Source organism: Taudactylus pleione, unplaced genomic scaffold (genome assembly GCF_031769625.1).
Source record: "Taudactylus pleione unplaced genomic scaffold, aTauple2 ptg000390l, whole genome shotgun sequence".
Taxonomy (NCBI): domain Eukaryota; kingdom Metazoa; phylum Chordata; class Amphibia; order Anura; family Myobatrachidae; genus Taudactylus; species Taudactylus pleione.
This window is the reverse complement of record NW_028284791.1, coordinates 2,309,289-2,330,325: the sequence shown is the minus strand read 5'-3', so window position 1 is coordinate 2,330,325 and position 21,037 is coordinate 2,309,289. Positions and strand designations below refer to the sequence as shown.

The window sequence follows — 21,037 nt, the reverse complement described above, 5'->3', positions numbered from 1 at the left end:
ATGGAGTCACTTCCCTGATTCCCTCTGATTAGGGTACAGCTTGTGGCGATTCTACTTCATGTTAAATAAGAACATAGAACATGACTTGAGTACATGTGTATGTGATAAATGGAATCTCTCACCAGAAGAGTCTTTGAGGTAGCTTCCCTTATTGCAGTGTTTCTCAAACTCGATCCTCGGGACCCCACACAGGTCACATTTCCCAGGTCACCCAGCAGGTGCACAGGTGTATTCATTACTCACTGACACATCTCCCAGTTCACCCAGAAGGTGCACAGGTGTGCTCATTACTCACTGACACATTTCCCAGGTCACTCAGCAGGAGCACAGGTGTGCTCATTACTCACTGACACATTTTCCAAGTCACCCAGCAGGAGCATAGGTGTACTCATTACTCACTGACACATTTCCCAGGTCACCCAGCAGGAGCACAGGTGTGCTCATTACTCACTGACACATTTCCAGGTCACCCAGCAGGACCACAGGTGTGCTCATTACTCACTGACACATTTCCCTGTTCACCCAGCAGGAGCACAGGTGTACTCATTACACACTGACACATTTCCCAGGTTACCCAGCAGGTGCACAGGTGTATTCATTACTCACTGACACATTTCCCAGGTCACCCAGCAGGACCACAGGTGTGCTCATTACTCACTGACACATTTCCCAGTTCACCCAGAAGGTGCACAGGTGTATTCATTACTCACTGACACATTTCCCAGGTCACCCAGCAGGACCACAGGTGTGCTCATTACTCACTGACACATTTCCCAGGTCACCCAGCAGGAGCACAGGTGTGCTCATTACTCACTGACACATTTCCCAGGTCACCCAGCAGGTACACAGGTGTGCTCATTACTCACTGACACATTTCCCATGTCACCTAGCAGGTGCACAGGTGTATCCATTACTCACTGACACATTTCCCATGTCACCTAGCAGGTGCACAGGTGTATCCATTACTCACTGACACATTTCCCATGTCACCCAGCAGGTGTACAGGTGTATCCATTACTCACTGACACATTTTCCAGGTCACCCAGCAGTAATGAGGTGTCTCATTACTCACTAACACATTTTCCAGGTCACCCAGCAGGAGTACAGGTGTACTCATTACTCACTGACACATTTCCCAGGTCACCCAGCAGGTGCACAGGTGTACTCATTACTCACTCACACATTTCCCATGTCACCTAGCAGGTGCACAGGTGTATCCATTACTCACTGACACATTTCCCATGTCACCTAGCAGGTGCACAGGTGTATCCATTACTCACTGACACATTTCCCATGTCACCCAGCAGGTGCACAGGTGTATCCATTACTCACTGACACATTTCCCAATGTCACCCAGCAGGAGCACAAGTGTAATCATTACTCACTGACACATTTTCCAGGTCACCCAGCAGGAGCACCGGTGTCTCATTACTCACTAACACATTTTCCAGGTCACCCAGCAGGAGCACAGGTGTACTCATTACTCACTGACACATTTCCCAGGTTACCCAGCAGGAGCACAGGTGTAGTCATTACTCACTGATACATTTCCCAGGTCACCCAGTAGGTCCACAGGAGTGCTCATTACTCACTGACACATTTCCTAGGTCACCCAGCAGAAGCACAGGTGTACTCATTACTCTGACACATTTCCCAGGTCACACAGCAGGAGTACTCATTACTCACTGACACATTTTCCAGGTCAACCAGCAGGAGTACAGGTGTATTCATTACTCACTGACACATTTCCCAGGTCACCCAGCAGGAGCACAGGTGTGCTCATTACTCACTGACACATTTCCCAGGTTACCCAGCAGGAGCACAGGTGTATTCATTACTCCGTGACACATTTCCCAGGTCACCCAGCAGGTGCACAGGTGTATTCATTACTCGCTGACACATTTCCCAGGTCACCCAGAAGGTGCACATGTGTCCTCATTACTCACTGACACATTTCCCAGTTCACCCAGCAGGAGCACAGGTGTACTAACTACTTACTGACATGTTTCCCAGTTCACCCAGCAGGTGCACAGGTGTGCTCATTACTCACTGACACATTTCCCATGTCACCCAGCAGGTGCACAGGTGTATCCATTACTCACTGACAAATTTCCCAGGTCACCCAGCAGGAGCACAGGTGTAGTCATTACTGAAAAATGCACTGTTTGGGGTCCGGAGGACCGAGTTTGAGAACCTGTGAGACATTGTATCCAGCTACTCACAATCACGGCTCTGCCTTTATCACTGAATTGATGCTGATGAACTTCAGGTCTGTCACTTGGGGCATTATATTCGGGATCTCTGAGGGTTTCCTCAGAGGGAGGTCACTGTACCCCCTGTAAAGCCTCTCTTCAGCTCCCAATCACTGTAATCTGCACTGCTTCTTATGCTCTCAGTCCTAGGTGCACCCTCTGTGCTCTCACACCTGACTCACAATGGTGGCTCAGCCTCACTCTCCATGCACGTTCTCTGTGCAGGCCTGCTCGTTCCTGGTGCTCTTCACTTCGTGCACTCACTAGCTCTCTGCTCTGTGGCTGCTGGGTAATGTAGTCCCCATTGCAGCAGTCTGATAGCACATGTGTTACCCCTGTAATAAGGGGTTATTATACCCATATACACTACTACACCATTATTACACTGTAACAGGGGCGTATCTACCCATTGGCCAGGATGGCACTCGCCAGGGGCGCCGACCAAAGGGGGGGCGCCGTCCGGCAGTGCCACCTGTAGCCAAGGGGTGGACAAGTCCCTCGGCCCCACAAGTGTAGGGCAGACCACAGTGAATAGCGGCTGTGTGTTTATAATAGCAGCCAGCTAATGAGAGTCAGACAGACTCTCATTTGCTGCTGCATCGTCCATGGAGGGAGCCGGCTGGAGCTCAGTAACGAGCCCCGTGTGCCGGCTCTCCCCGCAGCATGTGATGGGAGAGACGTCATATGTAATGACGTCTCTCCCATGCAGGAGAAGGGCGGCCGCGTCAGGAGCGAGGATCAGGTAAGTTGAATTTTTTTTTTGTTCTTTGTGTGTGTGTGTGTGTAAGCCTGGCACTACAGGGGTGGCACTGAAATAAGGGGTGGCCGCTACTGGGGGCACTTTATGGGGGGTGCCCATTACTGGGGGCACTGTATAGGAGTGGCCACTACTGGGGGCAATTTATGGGGGTGGCCGCTACTGGGAGCACTGTATAGGGGTGGCCACTACTGGGGGCAATTTAGGGGGTGGGTGGCCACTACTGGGGGCACTGTATAGGGGTGGCCAATACTGGGGGCAATTTAGGGGGGACTACTACTGGGGGCACTGTTTAGGGGGGGACAACTACTGGGGTCTACTACTGGGGGGCACTGTATGGGGGGACTAGTACTGGGGGCACTGTAAAGGGGGGCCACTACTGGGGGCAATGCAGCATTGGGGGGATTACTATTGAGGGCACTGCATAGGGGGTGTGGGGGGCGCCAGTCCATTACATTGCCAGGGGCGCTTGGATCACTAAATAAACCCCTGCACTGTAATTACACTGACCCACATGCACTACTACTGACAGACACTACTACTACACCGCCATACCTCCCCCTGCCATACCAGGGTCTGATCCACCTGGAATCCAGCTGGGGGCTCAGTATCGGGGCGAGTTCTAATATGGCCATAAATCGCAGTATGCAATAGGAACACAGTACTGGTAGTGGCCGGAACTAGCAGGTAATAACTACCTAAGTGTGTTAGAGCATATAAAATGGCAGTATTATAGTAGCAGGCGCAAATAGGAAGTTTAATTTTGCAATTTAATGTCAACACTTAAAAATGTGTGTGTGGCTCTTTGCGGACGATGCCCCCTCACCCTGTCATCCCCTCATGACACACAATACACTATGTATGACACATATAATGGGTTACTGTGATCGCTGGTCCTGTATATGCTGGAATTATGACACACAATACACTATGTATGACACATATAATGGGTTACTGTGATCGCTGGTCCTGTATATGCTTTAATTATGACACACAATACACTATGTATGACACATATAATGGGTTACTGTGATCACTGGTCCTGTATATGCTGGAATTATGACACACAATACACTATGTATGACACATATAATGGGTTACTGTGATCGCTGGTCCTGGGTATGCTGGAATTATGACACACAATACACTATGACACATATAATGGGTTACTGTGATCGCTGGTCCTGTATATGCTGGAATTAAGACACACAATACACTATGTATGACACATATAATGGGTTACTGTGATCACTGGTCCTGTATATGCTGGAATTATGACACACAATACACTATGTATGACACACAATACACTATGTATGACACAGTGACACATATTAATGCTGGATAAGGGGGTGTGGTCGGCATCCCGGCTTGTGGGATGCCGACGGTCTAAATACCGGCACCGAAATCTCGACAGGTCGCTGCACCAGTATCCCGACCGTCAGCATCCAGAAGTGTAAGTATCGGGGTGTAGGGGGAGTTTAGCGTTAGGTAGCGGGGTTAGGTTTAGGCATTAGGGGAAGGGTTAGGGTTAGGCATCGGGGAGGGTAAAGATTTGGGTGTCTTAGGTTTAGGGTGCGGGGAGGGGGAGGTTAGGTTTAGGCACAAGGAAGGGGGGGTTAGGGTTAGAGAAAATAAGTACATTGCGTTCCTATGGGTGTCAGGATTCTGGCTGGCGGGATGCCGCTGTCAGCATCCCAACAGCCGGGATATCATGCCCAACCCCTGGATAAGTGCTAATTCTGCCCTCTTCATGGACTGGCCACACTCGCTCTAAAATCAAGTATTTGGAAATCCCCCTCTAGAAACCCTGCGTTTGCCACTGATAATCTTCAAGAAAGTAGCCAAGAAACAGTTGATTAAACCTCTGCTGTCTGAGGACATAACAGGGCTACAAGTCTCTCACCAGAAACCTTTAATTTCCTGCTTATTACATTTGACTGATACTACATTATAGCATTTATCATGCGATAATGAATTTAATCACATTTATTTATGCAAAATCCAGCTACATCGGCCCCATTGTTTCTTTTATATAAAAGGTGCGGCACGTAACCGCCAGCTTCCGGTGGGACCCGTCAATGGGCCTGAATTCAGAGTGGACGTAGACGCGCTTCCATGGCTTTTGGTAGTCGCCTGTCTGTGACTTTATGCAAACGCAGCTACAAAGCTCTTCCTTGGTGTACATCCGGGCGTATGACTGTGAAAGGCCCGAGACGCCAGCTGTAGGTGCTGTAATACCGCCTGGTGCGTCATTAGTCGCCATCACTGACCCCTTCCCCCCAGCCCTGTGGCAGGTGCAGATTCTGCGTCTGTTTGTCCTGTAAAGTGAACGTTTGAGCATCTGCGGACAAAAACACTTCAGCGGCGCGATTATGACGCTCCCTAGACACGCCCCTAGGATGGCTCATCTCCTTGCTTCTGTTTAGCCACCTCCAGTGGCTTAACTAGGGTATTTGGAGCCCAGGGCAAATTTGAAAAGGGAGCCCCCCCTACCTCCCAATATGTGCGTGCGCGTCAAAAAAATGGGCGTGGTCACTTAAAAATGGGGCGTATCAACATGACACACCCCTTTATTTTCACGCTGAACATTCCTATCCATATGCACCTTAACCCCAGTAGTGCCCCTTATACAGTACCCCCAGTATGCAGTTGTGGCCCCTCTTATGCAGGCCCATAGTAGTGCCCCTTATACAGTATCCCCAGTAGTGGTCCCCCTTATACAGCCCCCAATTAGTTCCCCTTACTCAGTGCCCCCAGTAGTGGCCCCCCCAAATGCAGTGCCCCATGTAGTGTTCCCCCTTATGCAGTGCCCCCAGTAGCAGTCCCCACAATGCAGTGCACCCAGTAGTGGTATCCCCTTATGCAGTGCCCTTTATATGGTGCCCCCAGTAGTAGTCCCCCCCCCTATGCAGTGCCCTTTATATAGTGCCCCCAGCAGTAGTCCCCCCCATGCAGATTTCCCAGTAGTGGTCCCCTTATGCAGGCACCCAGTAGTGATCCCCCCTATCCGGTGCCCCCTGTAGTGGCCCTTCCTATTATTGCCCCCAGTAGTGGTCCCCCCAGTGCAGAGCCTCTAGTAGTAGGCCCCTTTTATAATGCCCCCAGTGGTAGTTCCCCCCCCCAGGTAGTAGTCCCCAGTAGAGGTTCCCCCTCCCAATTAAGTGCCCCCAGTAGTAGCCCCCCCCCAGTAGAGGTCCTCCCAATAATGGTGCCCCCAGTAGTAGTCACCCCTACCCTGTTGTGCCCCCACCCCCAGTAGAGGTCCCCCCAGTAGTAGCCACCCCCCTCCCCCGTTGTGCCCCCAGTAGTGCTGACAGGTTTAAAAAAAATATATATAAAAATATACTTACCTGAATCCACGCTGCTGCTGCTTCGGTCCGCGACACCGCTCCCGCAGCCGCCCGCCAGTCCTCTCGGGCTGGCGCGCTCAGCATTATGGGAGAGACGTCATGATGTCATGACGTCTGTCCCATTACCCACTGCAGGAGCCGGACGGAAGCCCGGCTCTTGCAGTGGGTGCTGCAGCAGTCAATGAGAGTCTATCTGACTCTCATTGGCTGCTGTTTAACACACGCATCGCCGCCAGCGATACGTGTGTTATGCACAGCCTGAGCCCGCCTCCTAGCGCTATTGGGCAAGCGCTCAGGGGGAGGGAACGGGCTCAGCTGTGCAGCACAGGACCGGCGCTGGAAGCCTAGTGCTGGTCCTGTGTAAATGTGTAGCGCTGACCGCACTCACTGCGGTCGGCGCTACACTGGTGGCTAACTAGGGCGGGCCGGACCATGGCCGGCGGCACCCCCCGCGCCGCCGGTCCCACGGCGCCCAGGGCACGCACCCTGCCCGACCCCCCCTAGTTACGCCACTGGCCACCTCCCAGCACTTTTCCAAGACATTTCTGTTACTGCGCGTCTCAGTCACAACATCGCTCTTGTGCGTACACTATGAGTAACATATACAGTACCAGTCATAAGTTTGGACACACCTTCTCATTCAGTGGTTTTTGTTAATTTAAATTATTTTCAACATAGTAGATTAATACTGAAAACATCAAAACTATGAAAGAACACATATGGAAAAAACGGCGTTCAAACGCACTGGCATGCCTGCGATTCGCCGACTGCGCCCCCCCCCATCACCTCCCACAAATGGCACTTCCTGTCAATTACTCTGCGATGGGTCTGGGTAGTCACTGCGATCGCAGTGGCTGGTTCAAGCACGCGCAAAGCATACGCATTCGCAGAACGCAACAATCGGCCGTTTGCGTGCTTATTAGCAACTGCGATCCAAGCTGAATCAGGCCCAGACATGGGAAGCTGATAGTTGTCAACAATCGATTTATCCGCCTCGATGGAAACGGTATTTCCATCTGATGCCAGGATTGCGATGGTTGCCAAACATCGCAAGCTTCTTGCCGGTTCTCTGCCTGAAACACAGGGACTTTGCTTGTGCACAAATTGCCTTGCGAAGGTTACATGCCCCTGCTAGGCATGCTGTGACGGCGGTAATGCCGCCACTATTCATTGGCCAACCCCGGCACACACTTGTCCTGATTCATAGTCGTAAGCAATGCCAATGTTCCTGTGAGTGTGTGCGCGAAACTCCCTAAAAATGTACAGTACCAGTCAAAAGTATGGACACCTTCTCATTCAATGGTTTTTGTTTGTTTAAATTATTTTCAACATAGTAGATTAATACTGAAGACATCAAAACTATGAAAGAACACATATGGAGTTATGTTGTAAACAAAAAAGTGTTAAACAAATCAAAATATGTTTTATATTTTGGATTCCTCAAAGTAGCCCCCTTTTGCTTGGATGATAGCTTTGCACACTCTTGGCATTCTCTCAGTCAGCTTCATGAGGTATCTCCTGGAATGGTTTTGAAGTAACAGGTGTGCCTTGTCAGGAGTCAATCTGGGGAATTACTTGCCTTCTTAATGTGTTTGAGACCATCAGTTGTGTTGTGCAGAGGTAGGGTTAGTACACAGTGGACACCACTATTTGACTACTGTTGTAATCCATATTATGGCACCAATCACTCAACTCATTAAAGAGAAACAGCAGTCCATCATTACTTTAAGACATGAAGGTCAGTCGATACGGAAAATTTCAAGAACTTTGAATGTATCCTCAAGTGCAGTTGCAAAAACCATCAAGCGCTATGATGAAACTGGCTCTCATGTGGAACGCCCCAGGAAAGGAAGACCAAGAGTTACCTCTGCTTCAGAGGATAAGTTCATTATTGTTACCAGCCTCAGAAACCGCTACTTAACAGCACCTCAGATTAGAGACCACATAAAGGCCCTCATTCAGAGCCGTACGCTCTGAGCAGAGCGCACGCTCTGAATGAGGGCCGGCCTCCATGAAAATGGAGCGTCCTCCTGGACGCTCGTATAGCTGTGGGTCACCACCCACAGGCTATACGAGCGTGCAGTTTGATGGCCGCGATGGTCGTGACCATCGCGACCATCGAAACTGCGAGCCGGAGCCTGCGGTTGAGGTTTTCAACTGCAAGGCCCGGAGTGATTTTGGCTCTATCAGAGCCAAAATCACTCCCACTGACATCACTAGTGATGTCAGTGGGCCGGCTTCTGACGGGAGGCGTTCCCGTGGGAACGCCCCAGTCAGGGAGGCACGCCCCTGGCACGCCTACCAAAGGGGGCGTGCTGTCAATCAACATCGACAGCACGCCCCCTTTGATCAGACACAACGAGCGAAGGACTTTCCTTCGCTCGTCGCGTCTGGCGCATGCGCACGACGGAGCTCCCTCCGTCGTGCGCATGCTCAGTCCAGAACATCGACCCACTTGCGAGCGGACAGCCGCTCGCGAGTGGGTCTGAATCAGGCCCAAAGTCTTTACAGAGCTCAAGTAGCAGACAAATCTCAACATCAACTGTACAGAGGAGACTGTGGGAATCAGGCCTTCATGGTCGTATTGCTGCGAAGAAGCCACTACTGAGGAGGAACAACAAGAAGAGAATTGTTTGGGCCAAGAAACACAAGGAATGGACATTAGACCAGTGGAAATCTGTACTTTGGTTTGATGAGTCCAAATTTTTGATTTTTGGTTCCAACCGCCGTGTATTTGTGAGATGCAGAGAAGGAGAGTGGATGGTTTCTGCATGTGTGGTTCCCACTGTGAAGCATGGAGGAGGAGGTGTGATGGTGTGGGGGTGCTTTGCTGGTGACACTGTTGGAGATTTATTAAAAATTCAAGACACACTTAGCCAGCATGGCTACCACAGCATTCTGCAGCGCCATGCCATCCCATCTGGTTTGCGCTTACTAGGACCATCATTTGTTTTTCGTCAAGACCATGACCCAAACACACCTCCAGGCTATGTAAGGGCTACTTGACCAAGAAGGAAAGTGATGGGGTGCTGCGTCAGATGACCTGGCCTCCACAATCACCCGACCTAAACCCAATTGAGCTGGTTTGGGATGAGTTGGACGCAGAGTGAAGGAAAAGCAGCCAACAAGTGCTCAGCACCTCTGGGAACTCCTTATAGACTGTTGGAAAACCATTCCAGGAGACTACCTCATGAAGCTGATCGAGAGAATGCCAAGAGTGTGCAAAGCTGTCATCCAAGCGAAAGGGGGCTACTTTGTGGAATCTAATATATAAAACATATTTTGATTTGTTTAACACTTTTTTGTTTACAACATAATTCCATATGTGTTCTATCATAGCTTTGATGTCTTCAGTATTAATCTACTATGGTGAAAATAATTTAAATAAACAAAAACCATTGAATGAGATGGTGTGTCCAAACTTTTGGCTGGTACTGTACATTTTTAGGGAGTTTCGGGCACGTGCAGGCAAAAAAAATGTTCACAGGAACATCGGCATTGCGTTCGACTATGAATCAAGTGTGTGCCGGGGTTGGCCAATGAATAGTGGCGACGTTACCGCCGTCACAGCATGCCTAGCAGGGGCATGTAACCTTCGCAAGGCAATTTGTGCACAAGCAAAGGCCCTGTGTTTCAGGCAGAGAACCGGCAAGAAGCTTGCGATGTTTGGCAACCATCGCAATCCTGGCATCAGATGGAAATACCGTTTCCATCGAGGCGGATAAATCGATTGTTGACAACTATCAGCTTCCCATGTCTGGGCCTGATTCAGCTTGGATCGCAGTTGCTAATAAGCACGCAAACGGCCATTGTTGCGTTCTGCGAATGCGTATGCTTTGCGCGTGCTTGAACCAGCCACTGCGATCGCAGTGACTACCCAGACCCATCGCAGAGTAATTGACAGGAAGTGCCATTTGTGGGAGGTGATGGGGGGGCAGTCGGCGAATTGCAGGCATGCCAGTGCGTTTGAACGCCGTTGCAGGGGCCTGCATAAATTATCCACTGCGATGCCCTACGATGGGGCATCGCAGGGCCTGCGATGAGGTTAGCAATTCCCGAGTAAGGTCGGAGCTTGTGCAAGTGTGCATGCGGCTGCGATGGTACTCCATGTTACCGATGGTTTCACAGTCTTGCTAAACATTACGGATGTGTGTAAGGTAAAGTGGGCGTCCTTATGTTGTGCTGCGACGGCACAGCGATCGCAATGGATTAGCATACTATCGCGAGACTGCGTGCGTAATCGCTATTGCAATCGCAGTTGCGATCCGCAATGAATCAGGCCCTGAGACCAGCTATAACTATCATATAGGTATATGAGTTTCCATTTCTCCAGTACTATTTCACCGGCAATCCACTGGGATCATCGCCAGCACTATAGCTCCTGTTGAACTATAAGTCCCAGCATGACCTGTCAACTGGTATTTGTAGCCCCACAACAGCTGGAAGATCCCATATTACCTAAGATTAATCTATAGCTTGTTTTTCACACTATTATGCTCAGAATTGATATTTCCCTGCTCTATTCCTTCTACAATAAATGTAAACTATTATGACAACATCACCCCCGTCCCCCCACAGAGGCAGCAGCATTATCAGGATGATTGGTAAGACAGGCTGAGGAACTCTCAACGGGTGGAAGTGATGGCAAAGGGTCATTACTGTTTCGGCACTAGAGCTGCTACACACATAGGAGGCCGCGCGGGCGCCATTTTGGCGAAGCCCGCAGCAACAGCAGTGACTGTCTCCGGAAAGATGGCCGCCGGCTGCTGTTGTGACAGCCCAGAACAGCTGAGCTGAGTTCTACCTGTCAGTGTCTCATCCCAGCTGGCTCCGGGGAGAGAGCAGAGGTGGGTCCCTGACTGTGCAGCATAGACTAGAGCTCCTTGTGTACTGTGGGGATACTGCACACATGTGTGTCATATACCAGGCTGTGTGTGGGACATAGTGTCACCAGGGAGGGTCCATAGCTCATATATATTATTATCACACATGTAGAGGTTGCAATCATTGTGTGTATGTTTTTATATATGTGTATATATATATGTTCTGAGACTGACATGCTCATTCAGAGTGGTGACCCCCCCCCCCCAACCCATAATTCATAGGTGGATGCAGGAGTGATCCGTGTTGCGTATCCGCTAGAAGCGGGTCTGCGAAAGGTGTGGAAACTATTACGGTGTTGTATTTTGAATTGAGACGCCCACCTGCGTCCTCTCCGAAATGCTGTATTCGTCCGAAGACGCAGCGTCGGTCCACCATTCTGACCGCCGGGGTCCCGACTGCCGGCCACCCGTACCCAACCCCATCTGGATGTTGTGAGTAACCCTGAGGTTACTCACAATGTCTGATGCTCGCGATGGTGAACTAAGGCGTCTCAATTCAAAATACAACACCAAAATCATTTGCATACCTTCTCAGACCCGCTGCTAGCAAATACGCAGCACGGATCACTCCTGCGTCCACCTGTGAATTTTGGGGGGGGGGTTGGGTATGGATTGCTAGCGGTCAGAATCCCGATGGCGGGATCCCGACAGGGTTAACATACCGACTCTTGTTGGTCGGTATGCTAACCCTCCCCCTCTCTCTACCCTAACCCTCCCTTCCTGGTGCCTAACCCTAACCTCCCCCATCCCCGTGCCTAAACCTAACCCTCCCCCTCTCTCTACCCTAACCCTCCCTTCCTGGTGCCTAACCCTAACCTCCCCCCTCCCCGTGCCTAAACCTAACCCTCCCCCTCTCTCTACCCTAACCCTCCCTTCCTGGTGCCTAACCTCCCCCCTCCCCGTGCCTAAACCTAACCCTCCCCCTCTCTCTACCCTAACCCTCCCTTCCTGGCGCCTAACCCTAACCTCCCCCTAGTGCCTAACCCTCCCCCTAGTGCCAAACCCTCCCCTAACCCCCAATACTTACCTTCAGGTTGCCAGCAGTTGGGATTCCGTAGCCGGGATTTTGACCGTCAGCATCCCGCATGCCGGGATGCTGACTACACCCCGTCCAGCTGCTGAGGCCAGTGAATCTGTGTCCAACAGTGCAAACACTGTCTCACGCTCAGGCCGACCATCACCTGTTTGGTGAAACTGTCCTCCTCCACACCCCTGTCACCCAATGTCTGCAGCCGCACTGCGTCCAAGAGCGCAGGACACAGATCCGATCTGCGCGTGTGTTGATCAAAAACCATCGGCCACTTGTGGCTCAATATCGCCAGTGCGTCCGGGTCTGGATTAGGGTCAGTGTCATCTGTGCAAGTGCACCACCTTTCTCTTCAGTCCCATTAGCGAAGCGGTCATCACTATCATAGGCAGTTACCCCTACCCCATGCTAGGGGCAGGAGATGCATTTGGCGTGCTCAACTCTGAATATGTTGTAACCCTGGCTAGGTGCACCCGCATGGAGCGCGTCTCTTACTGGAGAGCCCTTTTGCCATCCAATTGACACCAACTAGCGGCCACTCAGAAAAGACTGAGATGCGCACGGGCCGGAGTCGCTCGTAAGTTCTACCTTGAAGGACTTCCGAGCACTAAGTCACATATGGAACCCACGATGAATTGCACAGTATCCCCTAAACCACTGGATGCGGCCGCATTCTAACATCCGCACAACTCGGTCAGGCCCTAAGAATAAAGTGCGGTTATATAACCGACAAAGCGCTGAGTTGACGTAGAGAGGCCCCTGCCCGTGTCAGAAGTGTAATGTTACATGAAGCAGTAGGTTTTGTATTTATGTATACGCCTCATCTGTTGTATAGTGACTGTATTGTGCTGCCTTTACATGAGGGGGATGTAAAGATGAGCTGCCATCATTTATGTTCATCTTTACATCCTCCCATTAACTATTGTTGGTCAAGTTCATTAAATAAATTTTAAGAGAATAGAATTGTTTTTCTGATGTATCCCTAATATATTTACTATGATGTTACGTGTGGTATTATTTTAGTGGTGGTGTTTTATGAGCTGCCGGCCACCGAGGAGGTTACACAGGGCGCACTTAGCAAAAACCGCCACGTGATGAAAAGCAGAAGCATCAGAAATAGAAAAAAAAAAAGCGTAATCACTTGCGCACGCTCGTTTTCACAATAAAGTATATTTGAATATTGCAATTTCATCTCATTTTACACAACTTCTAAATAACCCTGGTCATAGTTTTCATTTTGAAGTGCTGCTATCATCTGTGCGATTTGTGGCGCATCCTCACGGCCCCCGCAGGGAAGGCGATCTGTCTTATTCACATGAAAACGCGCCTAGCAAACGGCAACAGAATATATATAACTGCGCAGTGCATCCTCTGTAAAGGTTTATAAGACAAGTATGAAAAGTCCCTTTACTCTTCCCTCATCTCTTATGTCCTGACAGGGCCTCTGGCTGAGGACGCAGCATTATAATTTAGTTGTACGGTCGCCGTACTCCCTAACTTGCAGTATGATTGACATGCTGCAGCCGTCCAGGGGTGGGGAAGGGGCGGTGACTGGCAGCTACGCTGACTGCCAAAAGCATTAATTTAACGGCCATCCTGAGTAACCTTGGGGGTTACTCAGATGGCCGATGTTCACCACAAGTGATCCGATGGCTGCACCCACGGACGCAGTAGCGGATCTCAGCGGCAATAATATTATTGCGAAGTCGCAGCTACTGTGCAATAGCGTCCAACTTTTGAATCAGGCCCTATGTCCGCATCAGACCATTACCAACGTTCAGGAAAGCGGCTCTTGCCACGGATAATCCAGGTGGCATAAGACAGCTATGCTAAGGCTAGTGCCGCTGATATCAGTGTCAGATTTACCCCCTGTGCTTATTGTCCCTTGTGATCATGGTATGATTTTGGCTGCAGGCATGGCAGGACTGGGGTCTCCAGACATGGTAACGCTGTTCCACCAGGAGCCCAACGGGGTGACGTACCGGATCCCGGCTCTCCTCTACATAGAGCAACCCTCCATCTTCTTGGCTTTCGCAGAGAAACGTCTGACTCCCGATGACCAGGACGCTCTGCACTTGGTAATGAGAAGAGGACTACAGAAGCATGGAGCTGTGCACGTAAGTCATAGTATTATTACACACTGATGTGTCTGTGTAATGGCATGCACCGTGTTCCTGCTGTAATCTCTTCTGTCCGTTCCGAGACGTCCCGCTGTTCGCTTTAGTCCTGTTTGACATAAAAGGACCATAGACCTAAGAAATGCCTCGTTCCATAATTTACAAATGTAACTATACAGTATCCCATAACCTATCCGGTGTTGCCAGGACTTAGCTGGTAAGCAATATTGGTGCTATAGATTATATTATTTCCCAGACTGTGACAGTAATACATTTGCTATTAATGGAATTACGACTGGGTGTTGTAGGGTTCACTGTAGCATACTCCCCTCTTCACAATGCGTTAATGGTATATCAGCAAGCAATGCCCTTTCCTATATCGATTCGTAATATGAAACCATTAACCCCACTCAAAAAACCATTAAGCCCTGCCTCTACTTACCCCCCGCACTAACCCAGCATTATATATACTGTGGCCACAAGCTGTCAAAAAGGGGAGAAAAGGAAGGTCCAACCCCCCCCACCCCCCCTACCCGTATCTTTTTATTCAAATCATTCAGTAAAGTGAGAACTCTCCCTCCCATATTACTGCAGCTTTAAATCACAAGTGTGTGGACCTAGCCCGAGGCCTCTCGCTGAATGTATTATTCCTGCTTGTTATCAATTGTAAACCTTGAGGCTAAAGACAGATGTGTCCTCGTACACCCAGCGTCTATACAATATAGTGACTGGGGCGACTGAGCTGCCATGAGATGTGTCCTCGTACACCCAGAGTCTATACGACATACCGGACGAGATGCCCGGGGCTAGCGAGCTGCCATGAGATGTGTAGCAGACAGTCATTCTCTTGAACGTTTGCATCTTATTTGCAGTTCATACGCAGCAATACACCACTCACAGTGCGCTAGAGGTGCCGGGGCGTGAATTTGACGGCACAGGAATACGTTTTAAACACGTACAAAGTCGCAGATGACGCACAACGGTGGTGCTACGTATACAGATTCAGGGGTAGATGTACTAAAGGTTGAAAAAAAAAAAAAAAAAAGGGGCGGGATTACCAAGACCAACCAATCAGATTGTAGCTGTCATTTCTCTATTGCATTCCGGAAAATGACCGACAGAATCTGGTTGGTTGCTATGGGTAACACCACCGCTTGTCTGTTTTAGAAGCTTTAGGATATCTATCCCTCAGACTCATTCGCATACAGATGTACGAATGTCACATGTCAACTTGATCAGTGTAATCTAGCAAAGTAATTTTGTCGCTTGCAGCTGTTTTACTTTTGCGAATAAGACGCGCATTGGGAGCGAGAAAGAGGCTGGGCGCGACCGAGTCGTCCGGGAACTGGCGTGCTGGGAGGGGCTATTTGCTGCGACTTGAACATCTGTATTTGTACTTTTAAAATATAAGGAAAATAAAGGTTTGTACATTTCTGTTTTGCCTCTCCAGTGGGAGGACATTATTGCGGTGGGGCATGCCAAGTTACCGGGCCATCGCACCATGAACCCCTGCCCATTGTACGATGCCAGCAGCGATACCGTTTTCCTCTTCTTCATCTGCGTCCAAACAAACGTCTCTGAAAGGTTCCAGATCCTTACTGGCCGAAACGCCTCCCGGCTCTGCTTCGTCACCAGCACAGACCACGGCAAATCCTGGAGTCACCCAACGGATGTGACGAAGGAAGTTTTAGGGGCAGACCTGAAGAACTGCGCCACTCTGGCAGTGGGTCCGGGGCACGGTATCCAGTCTCCATCTGGCAAGCTAATCGTGCCGGCGTATCTCTTTTATATTCACTCCCGTGTCTGCGGCCTGCCTGTACCGTGGAAAACGCAGTCTCATTCTTTCCTCTTCTTCAGCGATGACCACGGTAAGAGCTGGCGTAAAGGCAGCATGTTGTGGAAGCAGCAGACCGGTGAGTGCGAGGTGGCTGAAGTAGCCTCTAGCAACGGCTCTGGGCTGTTGTACTGCAGCGCTCGAACCAGCAGACGTTTCCGAGTGGAAGCAACAAGTAGCCTCCAGTTCCTGGAGTTTGGTAATTCCCACTATTGCAAGAGATTGTGTGAACCGCCCCACGGCTGTCAGGGGAGCGTGGTGAGCTACCAGCCCAGGGACGTCAGCACAGAAACAGATGGAAATGATGGCAGAGACGGGCCAGAGGAATCCTGCCTCCATACCGGCGTTCTGTCCTGGCTCCTCTACTCTCACCCGACGAGCAACAAGAAAAGGGCTGACTTAGGAATCTACTTAAATAAAAGTCCCCTGGTTCAGTCTAGCTGGTCTCCCCCATGGGTCATTAACAGGGGCCCTAGTGGGTATTCTGACCTGGCGGTCTGCCAGAGTGCACACTCCTTCGGCTGCCTGTTTGAGTGCGGCGTGGGCGCTTGCGAGAAGATCGCGTTCTGGATATTCACGGTGGAAGATCTTACAGAAAGTCTTCCAGAGCCTTAGTCTTCCTCAGCCATGCTCGTAATTATATATCGGCTTGCAGGTGTCAAAGAGAGTAGGTGGATCCATTATTATGGGAGTGACACCCTGAGGTATGGTCGTGGAGCTTTGTAGGCAGCTAACAAGCTTAATTCATGCTGCATATTTAGACATGGCTCATTGTTCTCAATGCACTAACTACTAGAGGCAGCTAGAACTCAGATGACTGATATTCCTGTATAAGAAGACTCTAATGTCCACATTTGGTTCCATTCGTCACCAGGCCGAGTAAATTGGTTGGGTTTCTTAAATCTAATTTACAGTAGTGGAGGTATTAGCCATGCAATGCCTTTAGGCAATTTCAACGATACATGGGAGAGAATAATGGTTAATTGTAAACGTCTTCAATGCAAAGGCCACAATAAAATGTCCTCATTCTTTCTGCATAGGTGCCCCTCTGAGGATGTACGCCTTAATAGACTGTACTTACAGCATGAATTGTAAAGCACAATGCAATATGCTGGGGCTATATAAGTGACTTAATAAATAAACTAATGAATTCGGCACGTCCGAAGGGTACGGCACACGCATGTATTATGAGGGATGAGGTGCTCATTTCTCAGTATTTCTCATCACAAATCGAAGAGAATTCCTTATATACAGTATTGTGGAGAAAGGTGTCCCAGCCCCTTAGAACAGGGACTGTGCATTTAATACATTTCCATTGCAATCCATCCTGCACTCGCCAATCTCATGGAGGAAACAAATGGTCTTAGCCTCCCATTTAATAGATGGGTTTTTTACAGACAAGCGGAATGATCACAACCAAAAGAATAGGAAACAAGGGGGACAAAAGAAGTGAAACTCGAGTCCCGTAGTTACCTGGTTCAATTACTGTATTCAGGGACTGAGGGCCTGATTCAGACCCGCTCGCGAAGATGCGTACTCTCGCTGCTGCCGATGGTATGCAGTGTGTATGCATCGCAGTGCGCATACCTTACCGAAAGTTCACAATGCGAGTGAGTGACAGGAGAAGTCGTTTGTAGGTGGTAACTGGGGCTGGCCATTAAAAACGGGGGAGTGGAGGTGCAAACGCAGGCGTGCCTGAGCATCTCACCAGCGTGTTAGAGGTGTGCAGAATTATAAGACAGCGTTATAGTACACGTCACCTGGCTGGTTCTTACACTGAAGTGCTCGCAGTGCTTGCGGCAAGGTACGGTCATCCTCAAGCGCTGCGATAGCTTCCGATGTACTGATGGTTGCATACACTTCCTGGACATGACGTGCACAAGTGGGCGTCTTATAACAGGCTGGTGGGTGTCTGCATACACTATGTGATTGCTCTGTAAGAAATACTGGGTGTGCTAATGTATTGCTGTGCGATTGCCATGCCTACTCAATTTGCATACACATCATGCGAAAGTATGCATCTAGCGAGCGGCTCTGAATCAGGCCCTGAGTTTTGTGAGGAACCAAGGTTAGACCAGTCAGAATTTATTCTAGCTGTTCTGAGGAATGGCTGAAGTGGAAATACGAGAACTAATTTGGAACCGTATGGCTACTGAAATGTATAAGATATAGCTGAAGTACCCGGCGTTGCCCGGGTTTAAATCTTCTAGTTAATAAGTTGGGCATCCCAGACCAATTGCCACCCCTCTGTGAAGTTTTCATCCAAATCCTTCCAGTGGAAGTTCCAGAACAGGCTCCTGGGTCAAAGTTCTGCCCAACGTACACCAACGGGAGGTCTGTCCTGGAACCTAACCCCCCCCTAAAACCTGGCCAGGATCCAACTGGACCACCTCACATTGGTTTAATACCAATCGGTACAGGGGTGTCCGAATGCATAACCGTACAGGCAGACCAATGAATTTTATTTATAGAAGATAAGTTTTCTCAGTCTCCTCAGTTAATCTAAATAAGGAAAACCCTTCCAGCTATATCTTTCAGCTTCAGAAGTTTGTGTCACTGTTCTGAGGACATGATCCACGTGCTCTGACATTGCATTAGTAGTATCACTATAAGGAGAGGTCTATGCCAGATACATCATAGGGCCTGAGTCAGCTTTGGGAATAGAGTAAGATAGAGCAAGTAACTCTGTACTTGGAGAAACCATGCTGCAATGCAAGGGGGGCAAATACATAATTTTTTTTGCATGCAGGGTAAATACTGGCTGCTTCTGCATGTACCCCACAAATGCTGGATAGCTTTATTCTTACACTGCAATTTATATGACAGTTTGGACACTGCGCCTCCCAAATCTAACTCTCTCTGCTCATTATACATCTGCCCCACCTGCAGTGCAGCATGGTTTCACCAAGATGATCAGTTACGTGCTATATCTAAAGGTCCCCATTTATTAATGCACTGTGATCTGGACACGCCGGTACCGCCCATGATTGCAGTGCAAGATATGATCATAGTGCCGGGATGTATTATCCGGCACATGCAGGGAGAGGGCCTCCGAAAGGAGCCCGTCCCTGCGATGTGCCGGGGAGCTGCCAGGCCTGCCACGCATTCACGCAGTCCCGCTGACTGCACTTGTGCGGCGGCCATTGCCAAGGGCTGATTCCGGAGGAACCCTACGTTGGCTAATTATGTGGTGTAGCCCATAGGCTGCAGCGGCTAACGCTATCTTCCGATGGCATTAGCTGCGGGGGCCAATATCTGCAAAGCATCGCTTTCCGGATATTGGTAAATCTGGCAGCATCGCATCTCCCTATAGAAACCTATGGGGGAAGCGGCAGCCTGCAGGAATGAAGGGTCTCCGATACCTGCTGCGGTCCCTCCTTAATACATCCGGGACATAGTAAATAGTAACTATTTCGGTTAACCCACGAAAACTGGTGTTTTCAGGGACATAGGCGCAAATATAGGATGATCAATGGGCCCCTTACTCTATTCCCAAATCTGAATCGGGCCCATAGTCTTTAAGAAGCCGAAAGAAACACTGTACTTTTGGGGGTCAATTCAATAGGCCTTGAGGGGTTGCCCCGCTTGCGGCCCAATCTCGCCCCGGACTTGCAGATTTTTGTACTAGAAATTACTGTAAGTGAAAAATATAGCTGCGAGTACTGGCAGGGCGTGCTGACTCGTCCCTAATTGAATTCCACCCCCTAATTCCTACTGGAAATTAGAATTCTACATTTTCGAAGTGCATTTGGCACGGACTGGTCAACCCAATGAACTTTTGCGAAACCTCTCTGAATCGAATTGGTGGTAAATATACCAATAGCCAGAGACGGTGAAGCTGCGGACAGTAGGGTTAATTTCCCCAACTCCATAATGTTTTTTTTTTTTTCTGGGACACCTTAATTATAAACTAACTTGTAATCAAGGGGACTCATTCTATGACAATGACTTACCAATTCAAAGTCATTTTTAAGTCATTCTAGTTACAGCGCGGCTTTAAGGTTTTAATTGGAGTCAACTACTGAGTCAATTTTATAGAAACTTTTTATATACAGTTTAACCAAATTAATAAAAAGTGTGAAAAAGTTGGTACTGCAGTGAAGCTCACATTTGAAAAGTAAAAAAATGTGAAAAAATATATATAGTGTACTAAAGATTTTAAAAAGATTTTTGTTATTACAAAATATTTTTGTCAGATTTGTTTTTATTTTATTTTTTTTATAGATTTCTACATCTATGAGAGAGGTTGTATTCAAGGCCAAAAATAAAATAATACATTTACCCAAAACTAAAAAATGAATATAAACATTTAAGAGATAAATACAAAACTTCCCGCTGACACTGTGTTCTCTGTAAGTATAATATGTTTCCCATGCAACTTTCATGGGAATTGGGTATTGACACCTGCCCGGCTTGTTTCACACAAGGGCTGAGGTCCCTGATGGAAATGATTTAACTCTGTCTGTTTAATTTAACTTTAACCTGCCAGGTAACGATGACCTGTTAACCTGAACGAAACATTTCCTCTGAAAACACGGCTTGTTCGTTCATATCACAAATAAATCGTATGCAATGAAATATTGGAACAGTCTTTATTGCATGTGTCACATTTGTACATTCTAATGCTTTTGTAACATTGTGATTTCCACGTATAAACTGCATCTGGGAATTGTGCGAAATGCGTCTGTAGCACTGTCAGTATAATAGCAGTTATATGTATTTTAGATTTGATGAAAGCATATTCCTGGCTATACTATACCGATGTGTTCACATACATCTTCCCTCTGTGCGATACAAGTCGCGTTAAACATAAT

General features: G+C 48.8%; 1 protein-coding gene across 1 annotated transcript; it reads left to right on the top strand.

Moving 5' to 3' along the window:
- Positions 1 to 11,122: 11,122 nt before the first annotated feature.
- LOC148507646 (sialidase-3-like) lies at positions 11,123 to 20,806 on the top strand. The gene is made up of 3 exons (XM_088445826.1): positions 11,123 to 11,209; positions 14,187 to 14,389; positions 15,840 to 20,806. The coding sequence occupies exons 2-3, from the start codon at positions 14,189 to 14,191 to the stop codon at positions 16,836 to 16,838; spliced, it is 1,200 nt and encodes a 399-aa protein (XP_088301952.1). The 5' UTR covers positions 11,123 to 11,209; positions 14,187 to 14,188; the 3' UTR covers positions 16,839 to 20,806.
- Positions 20,807 to 21,037: the final 231 nt, after the last annotated feature.